The 8,461-nt window shown below is 35.8% G+C and overlaps 2 protein-coding genes across 5 annotated transcripts; both read right to left on the bottom strand.

Annotated features, from left to right (window-relative positions):
- Positions 1-268: 268 nt before the first annotated feature.
- On the bottom strand, positions 269-1,407 carry LOC111199214 (GLABROUS1 enhancer-binding protein). Of its 4 annotated transcripts, XM_048736612.1 has the most exons (4): positions 1,274-1,406; positions 1,092-1,204; positions 721-1,040; positions 269-638 (listed from the first exon to the last, which is right to left on the bottom strand). In XM_048736612.1, the coding sequence occupies exons 2-4, from the start codon at positions 1,183-1,185 to the stop codon at positions 354-356; spliced, it is 699 nt and encodes a 232-aa protein (XP_048592569.1). In that variant the 5' UTR covers positions 1,186-1,204; positions 1,274-1,406; the 3' UTR covers positions 269-353. The 4 variants fall into 4 exon arrangements, with proteins under 4 accessions (XP_048592569.1, XP_022544428.1, XP_022544427.1 ...); XM_022688707.2 differs by having other exon boundaries at positions 269-635; positions 721-1,204; positions 1,274-1,407; XM_022688706.2 differs by having other exon boundaries at positions 721-1,204.
- A 3,210-nt stretch (positions 1,408-4,617) lies between these two features.
- On the bottom strand, positions 4,618-6,539 carry LOC111199213 (phospholipase A1-Igamma1, chloroplastic-like). Its single transcript, XM_022688705.2, has one exon. It carries the CDS (start codon positions 6,336-6,338, stop codon positions 4,746-4,748), a length of 1,593 nt encoding a protein of 530 aa, XP_022544426.1. The 5' UTR covers positions 6,339-6,539; the 3' UTR covers positions 4,618-4,745.
- Between the last annotated feature and the right edge of the window lie 1,922 nt (positions 6,540-8,461).

The following is an 8,461-nucleotide window of genomic DNA, read 5'->3' as shown; positions in this document are numbered from 1 at the left end:
CTATTTGTATAATCTGATTGAGGTCTCTCAAAAGAAGTCGTAGTGACTCTCTACTCTCTTCAACAAATGACTGTTAGAATCTTCCTAAGATGAGCTCCATGTCTCAAAACTGCCAATGGAACAACATCCTCAACGAAGAGGCAACCTCTGTCTTAGTTAGTAGTGATCCATGTTATCAGATGTGTTTGTAGGACATGACTGTTTTACAGCTGTGATTATATTTTCTTGTGATAAAGAATGCTGTTTCTTTTTCTTGGAAGAGTATAAGTTTGTAGAAACCGATATTTTATTACATAAAACCCGAGAGACTTGATACTTTTAGACACCACAGAAAACACATACTGATTCTATGTTTACCATTTAGCAGCCTCAGCAAGCATAGCAGAAAACTTAAGCCTCTTGATATTGAGTTTAACTTCCTCAGCACATAACTCGTTCCACTCATCGCTCAGCTCTTTTCTTTTAGCAGATCCAAGGTTCATCAGCTTCTGAAGCTGCAACTTCTTTTGATAATCACTTAAGCCTTTGGAGACCATGGTCTCGAACGCATCACGCACAGCCCATGATGACTCGTCGTTGCCTTCAAAGTCAGCTTCTGTTACCTCATTATTCGAAGCCTCATGATTAGCCATTTCCTCCTTTTGCATGTTGGCGAAAAAAAGATTAGACAAATTTAGACATTAATTAATTAATTATAAGATAGATATATGTATCACTTACAGGACTCTTGGTAGACTGATCAGATTCATTTTGGAGGCCCCATATACTTTTGGAAAGTAGAAAGGCTTCAGACTGGCTAGTGTTTCCTGTCTGAATGCTAGCAATGAACTTAGCTTTGAGCTTGCGGATCTTACTCAAAACCTGTTCCTTTGAGAATTTCCCTGTGATGGAGCCTCCTCCTCCGAGGAGGAAACGATAGAAGTCAGACCAGTTACTCTTGGGTTCGATTCCTTTCTGAGCTTGGTAATCCACTAACCCTTTTAACACCGTGAGCTCATCTTCCTCGTTCCAGATTCTGCTGCTGCTGCTGCTCGGAGAAGCCAATGTCTTATTCTTCTTCTTTGTCACGTGTTCTGGTTCTGAAGGAGAAGGCTTTGAAGCATGTTTCCCTGGGGATTTGGATTTTGTACTGCGGAGAATATGTGAAGGCGGTGAGGTACCGTCGGGGAGATCAAGATTCACCATGGTCGCATGCAGAGAAGCCCTGAACCAGGAAATCAAAATTCATCAGAGATAGAGATACCGAGAGAGAGAAGAGAAGAAAGAAACAAACCTGGGTTTTTCTCTTCCAAATTTGTGTTCGGAGGTTCAAGAATGCCTTGACCAGAGCCTATACCGAAATAAAGTAATTAAAAATTATAGGGGTTGTAAATAAGAAAAGAGAAAAAGAACAAGGAATTGATGCATTTGTTTTATGAGTAATGACTTTTTATATAGAAACTACTACATATTCCGGCTCGTCGGGTTTGTATGTTTATCTTCTAATGAATTCAGAATTGTTTTTTATCCATTTGATAGTGGTTAGCGAAAATAATATTCGACCGTTACCAAGAAGACATAAACATTTTGAGTTGTGGACATATAGTTAGCCCGATGACATCACTTGATAGGAGCTTTACGAAACATGAATGCAATAATGGTAAAGTGTTATCTGACGACACCGTCGGCGGTGGTGTCACAACATGTTGTGCAACTGAAGGATTATATCCGAGGCTGCAATTTTTTGGAACATTTGGGACATGAAATGTAGCACCACCCATCGATAGTTTTGATGGCCTCAACTTTACTGGTTCGTAGAAAGTCAATAGTCTATGTGGAAAAGAATGAAATAGTTTTTATAATGTGCGAGTCAGGAAAATGAATGTTAAGGTGGTTAGATTTGCCGTGTACCACCAGTATCTGCAAGGATTGTCTTCTCATAAAAACCCCCAGCTTACATCCTTTGAGCCTTATTCCAAAGAGAGGTGCAGTTGATATAATCTTAGGCTTTATATGACTAACGCTTCCAAGGAAGGTTTGGTAGGTCAGTTTCTTGAATAAAAAAACACTATGAACCTTATATATACCAAACCAAAATTTCCTTTCTAAGAGATTAAGAAAATATTCCTTGTTTTTTTTCACTATGCTTGCACAATAATAAACTTACAAACATATACCTAGCGTCCAAGGCTGAGAACGTTTTGCAGAGGTCAAGCTCCTCAGAATAAGCCAGCTTCCAAGGTAATTTTGGCCAGCAGAACATGACATATATAGGAGATAAAATCAGAGAGGTGATGTCTCAGTAATCATTAACAACCATAAACAGTGAAGATTCTGTAAATTCACTATCTTTCTTGAAATAAAAATAAGAAAAGACATGAATAATCTTAATATTAGAGATTTTCCTGGCTATTTAGAAGCCTTATCATCTTCAACACACCACATGCATAGAAAAAGAAGAGTCAGCGTTTTTGATATCGAAGTTGCAATACGTTCATCTAAAGACATAATATATGATAAATCACAGTGAAATCGAAGATCTGCAAGCAATTCACCTTTCCAGTAAGTATAAAGAACAGTGAGATATGACTGCTTACACTTGAAGTGAGGGCTTTAGAACTGAGACAGAGTGAAGAGAGTTGGAGAAAAGGCTTTCGAATTGAGAGCCTTTCCTTGGGATTGATTTTTCTAAATCTTCTCCTCGAGACGATGATGGATTAAAACCGATGAAATCAATTATATATATGCCCAAGCATAACCTGGAAAGTTGATGTTTGTGTTTGCGAACAACGTGAGTTGGTCGTGGCTGCAGAACCTGAACATATGTGTGGGTATTGGATGAACATCAGCGGTGATTTCAACAAACTCGGTGCAAAGTATGGCGACGGTGGAGCTTGAAGTGGTGGTTTGAACCCGCTTAACTCGTACAATTATCTCTCCTTACAGAGGTGCTTGAAGGTGTAAGCGATGAAAATAAGTGGGTTTTTCATGTCTATTTATAGGAGATCAATATCAGGCAAGCTAAAAGAAGGTTAGTTACATGCATATTATTTAAAGAGACTTAGTGGAAGGAGTGGCAATGAAACCATAATTATGGGACATAATTAGATATCATCAATGCATACGAATGCGTTACAGTATAAGCTTCTTGGAGTAGAGAAAAGGAAGGGGCAGCAAGAAAAGGAGACGGTGTCCGGTGAGAAGATGGTAATCTTTAATTTGGGTTTTTGTAAAATCTATATCAGCCCAAATCCATAAGCAAATATTCCTAACTCAATTGAAAACAGAAGTTGTGAGGTGTCACAAATTGCCCTATGCAGAATAATGAGGTGGCATCATGAGGAGGGAGAGAAGTCTCATTTATTATTATAGATAGATAGATAGATAGATAGATAGATAGATAGATAGATAATTCGTAGTTATATCGAATTAAAAATAGTATTACTATAATGTTTAGGTCTTCAATGCAAAGTTAAAATTAATCTTATGCATTCCATTAACAAACAAAGTTTGTTTTGGAAGTTGAAATTTTGGTTTAAGTTTTCTTCCAAATTTTTGTTGATTGATTAAAAAAATAGTTATAAATTGATGCATATTCTTATAATAAATCTAAAGAATTTTGCATGTTTACATTCTGCTTCTAAAACTCTAATAAACAAACAAATTTTAAATGATACCATCCAGATACTAATGTCATGAAAAGTCCAATAAGAATGAAAATATGGTTATCTAGAAAAGACATTTCCAAATTCACGACAATTTCTATTGATTATCAAAACGGCTTCCGATTGATATTTTAGATTTCAAGTTTACGTTTTCATGTTATAATATAAAATAATACCAAAAAAAACTTAATCATTCTACAAACTAGGTTCTTAAAGCTACCAACCAAAGTTTCGTTTTTAGAAAAGATAATCGATTTTGCAAGATGCACATTTTTATTAGAAGATAGTCAGTAAATATTGAATGAACACTGTGTTGATTTAGTTCTTTTACCTTGAGATATTGAATAAGAGAAACACCATTTATTATGGTTCAAAACAAAAATCTGATTACCAAAAACGTAACATGTTCTTTTTTTTGGTACATTATATGTTGTATGCACAATTAGTAACAAGTTACATGTGGGAGATTCTGGATATGTTTTGATTTCTCGATTAGTGTGTTAGAGGACTATTGGTGTTGTTCAGAAATTTCAACTGCGTAATCGATAATGGAGATCATTTACTGAAAGTTTCTGGGAAGAAGAATTGAGAACTATAGGTAGATCATCTACAAGATTTTTTTACTTCTATTGTATGGATTTGCAACACCGATCAACAAATTTTGTGATCAATAGCTGGCTCTAGGATGTGGGTGAAGTTCGCATTCCAAGAATAGAACTCACAAACTACTGAAATGGGATTAAACCAGCGAAAAATTGGCCTAATGGCTAAAACCCTTGGATTTTTTTTGTAGAAATCGGTTTATGGGTTATTCAATTTTTTTTTTGAGAAGGGTGTGTGCTCTCTTCAGGAGAGTAAATACAAATTTGTTTTAGCTTCGTCTAAAGGATGTACATGTTTTAGTTCTTATCTATTGTATTTTGACACGTTCGGTTTTCCTTTAGATGTTGTAAGTTGTAACTAGTATAAAATGTACTATAAACACATATGCATTCACAACTTGATATATGTACATCAAATTGAAATTTTGTAATCAAAATCCACAAAGACAAATGATTTATGAAACGAATGAATGGAAGGAATATAATTATTATTTTAAACTCACGAGCTATATATAGGTTTTGGTCCGGTCGATAAAGGAGAGGGAATGTCTTCCGGGGCCCGGACTGGCTTCACCCACCGGCCGGTCTGCTTGTTGAGAATCAGACCCTTGTGTGCCACTTGGTACCAACACTCAGGTATTCTTAGATGATCCAGTAACATATCTGTACTCTTGTTCACAGACGCAACGTCTCTCCTGGCGTTAACCCTAAACCCTGATTTCTTGCGGTGGAAGCCATCTAAAACATGGAGATACACCTCGAGGTTATGAGATCCCGCTAAGTCCGAATCACGTTTTACGTAAGGAGAACTGAATACATCGAGCTTGAGCTGCGTTCCGACGTGCCTGTAGACCCAATTTAGCTTCGAAGTTATGGGGTTGAGTTTGTTTAGAACCTTGTTGAACACGATACCAGGAAGCTTAGGGACAATGTCTTGCTTGTTCACCACACGCAAGACTTTAACACCTAAACTGTTTAGACGTTCCTTGAATGCCAAGTTACCTACTCTCGGCGCACCAAATGAGATCACAGAAACGTTACCAGATAACTCCGGAACATCTCTGGCGGCCTCGTAAGCGTTCATAAGCGCCAATGCACCTCCAAGGCTATGACCCGTGATGGTTAAGCTCACCTCTTCGCCTCTTTCCTTAAAAAACTTAACTAACCGCTTCACTTCCTCCATTGTCTGCTCAGATGCACTTTCTTTATTGTACCTTGCGAGCTCGCTTTTGGAGTTGTAGATGCTGAAGAACCCGCTTTGCACCTTCACCACCCTCTTGCCATGTTCACTTTCACAATCGAAAGGCTCTTTACTAGTTCTAAGATCCATGAACCATTCAGTAGGAGTCACAGTGCCACGCCACGCCACAACAATGTCTCTCCGACCGATCCTCAAAGACTCTCTGTCTCCACTCACAGCGACAAAGCCCATCCAGTTAGAGTCTTTGCTCCACGTCTCTCCCAAAGATGAGCTCAAGAACCACTGAGGGACATCCACATGAGACATGGCGTAGATGTATTTGGTTACCTTGTAACCATGTCTTGTTAAACCAAGCTCCTCAAAGAGTTTGTTCCTGTTGTATCTACAGCTTCCGCAGAATTCAGATAAAGGATCGAAATCGAGAGAATCATAGACTGATTCCACGAACTCTCCATATTTGGTTATTTCTCTCCTCAGCCATGGATGTAGAGGATCAAGAATATTCTCCCAGTTCTTGGAACCGTGAAGCTCACGCCACATTTTGGATATGTTTTCCCTTGGAGACGCAGCTGGAGTCATCAGATCGCCGCGGTCTAGAAAATCAGTTGCTGAATACTTCGGAAGCTGAAGAAGAAACGCCAGCGAACTGGTGGAGTCGTTGGAGATTTTGCAGATCTTCCTGGCCACTTGAGCTAGTTCTTGTTCTTGATTTCTTGATTTCACGTGCGTGAGGCGTTTCTTGGTTGACAAGAAGGCGCCAGGTAGATGTGACCTTACCTGGATCTTGATAGACTTCCACGTCAGCTTGAGCTTCTGCTTCAATCTGCAGGACCGTTTCGTTCCTCTTCTTCTTAGCTTTCTCAATGGAGTTTTGACCAGTGACTTCTCCATTTCTGAGTATATATGATGAGTGATAATTAAGGTTGTGGTGTGTTGCAGCAAGAAGCAGATCGATGTGTTCTGGAATTGATCTCTATCTGTTGTTTATATATATGAAGAAATTTCATATGATCACACACGCATATGTAACTTCTGCGAAGACTGGTGAAAGCATACTAAATGTTTGACCGGTCCAACTTATTACATTGTTAGGAGCAGACCTTGGTTCCCGGTATATTCGGTTTAGCTTTGAATGTGAATAATCGTCCCAAGTTGTTGCTAAATGCTAATAGAATCAGAATCCCGGTTCAGCTAAACCAGGTCCAACAACTTGATCTAGATCAAATTAATATTCTAAATCTTCCTCTTGGAAAAGAAACAACCCTCTTATTTTCTCTAATTAGTTGGTCAAAGTAATAATAACACGCCTGTTGATTTTAATAACTAGGGCAGCTCTATATGCATACAAGAACAAGAGTCTACCATGTCGTCTTTGGCGTTAGGTGACATAAGTCCAATTCACTGCCTAATAACGGGTCCACTTTTGATGATTTACAAATTATAAATATATTTGTTATTCCTATATATGGATAAAATCAATAGGAGTGTCAAAATGAGTTAACTCGCTCAACTCAGCTCAGTTCATAGTGAGCTCGGTTCTTTCATGAGCTAGCTCAACTCAGCTCATTTATTATATGAGTTTCAATATGTAAACTCGAGCTCAGATCATTTAGATCATGAGTTAAATGAGTTAACTCGTGATCAAAATAAAAATAATAGTTATAAAATAAAATAGTGATAAAATAACTTCTAAAATATTGTTCAAAATTTAAATATTAAAAATCCAAAACATAAATATTAAATACTAAATAAAAACCAACACATGACAAAAATAAAAAAACAGTATAGTTTCTTTTTTGATAGGGTTAGCATGGGTTTATATAGAAGATTTTGATACTTCCTAAACGATATAGTTTCTTTTTCTTTCTTAGAAAAAGCTATAGATAAATTTTAAAAGTTTAGTTTACATATTACATATATGTATGATTTACATTTTAATTTTAGAAAATAAATATGATTAATATATAAATTATCTATTTGGTTTGACATTTTCATTTTATAAGATAAATATGATAATTATAGAAATTATCTCTTTTTTACATAAAAATTGAAGTTATCCAAATATTTAATATATAATATATATTATATTATATATACATATATATTATATATAATTATAAGTATAAAAATGAATAAGCTCATGAGCCAGCTCATGTTCATTAAAGATCGTTCATATAACTCATGATCTAATTGAAACTCGATCATTAAACTCATTTATTAAATGAACCTAAAATATAGAGATCGTGCTCATGAAAAAACGAGTTGAGCTGAGCTAGCTCATGAGCTATAGCTCATTTTGACACCCGTAAGGACCATTTACATAAAACACACATATATCTATTATATATTATTAAATAGAAATGTACATATATTGGAATGAGATTTCTGGCCAACCGGTCTAACTTAATTGACTGAAAATTAATCTTTAATTTCGGAGATTCCAAAAAACAATTAAATTTTAGCTTTTTTTTCTGTGGTTACAGTCGAACACAACTTATCTATAGTTCTATACTATTAAAACAGAATCCATACTATAATTCTACCATTTCTTTTTGGAAAAAATTACAAAGCTATGTTTATTCTTTAATTTTAGTTTAATATAATTAATTAATATTCTAAAGCACTTTAATATTACAGATAGAGAATATTCTGAAATCCGGAAAAGAGAGATTTAAATTCCAACAATATCTTTAATGAATACATTTGCTATACAAATATTATCAGAAATATTCCACATTCTGGTCAATGCATAGGTTAGTATGCAATTGACGTTTTGTGTGTTTTTTAGAGACGACTTAGTCTTTCAAATTTTATGTGTTAACAAAAACAATTCGAAAATACTAGAGAAAAATTTCCGATAAGTCGTCTAAGATAAACATGTTAGTTTTGCATTTGACCGGATTGTGTTAGAAATTTGACTTTTTTTAAACGAGTTACAGGAAAATCGTCCAACAAAAAAATAAAAATTAATTTTTTTTTCTAGATGACTCCATGTAAATCGTTTAAGGTTACTT

Source organism: Brassica napus, chromosome A7 (assembly GCF_020379485.1).
Source record: "Brassica napus cultivar Da-Ae chromosome A7, Da-Ae, whole genome shotgun sequence".
Lineage (NCBI taxonomy): Eukaryota > Viridiplantae > Streptophyta > Magnoliopsida > Brassicales > Brassicaceae > Brassica > Brassica napus.
The sequence above is the reverse complement of the archived record's forward strand: the minus strand, read 5'-3'. Positions and strand labels throughout refer to the sequence as shown.

Excerpts from the sequence above, each read along its gene's own strand:
- LOC111199214 (XM_022688706.2), bottom strand. The coding sequence starts at position 1,185 with ATGGTGAATCTTGATCTCCCCGACGGTACCTCACCGCCTTCACATATT. Across the intron at positions 639-720 it reads ATCAGTCTACCAAGAGTCCT|GAGGAAATGGCTAATCATGA; the intron begins GTAAGTGATACA and ends AACATGCAAAAG.
- LOC111199213 (XM_022688705.2), bottom strand. The coding sequence starts at position 6,338 with ATGGAGAAGTCACTGGTCAAAACTCCATTGAGAAAGCTAAGAAGAAGA.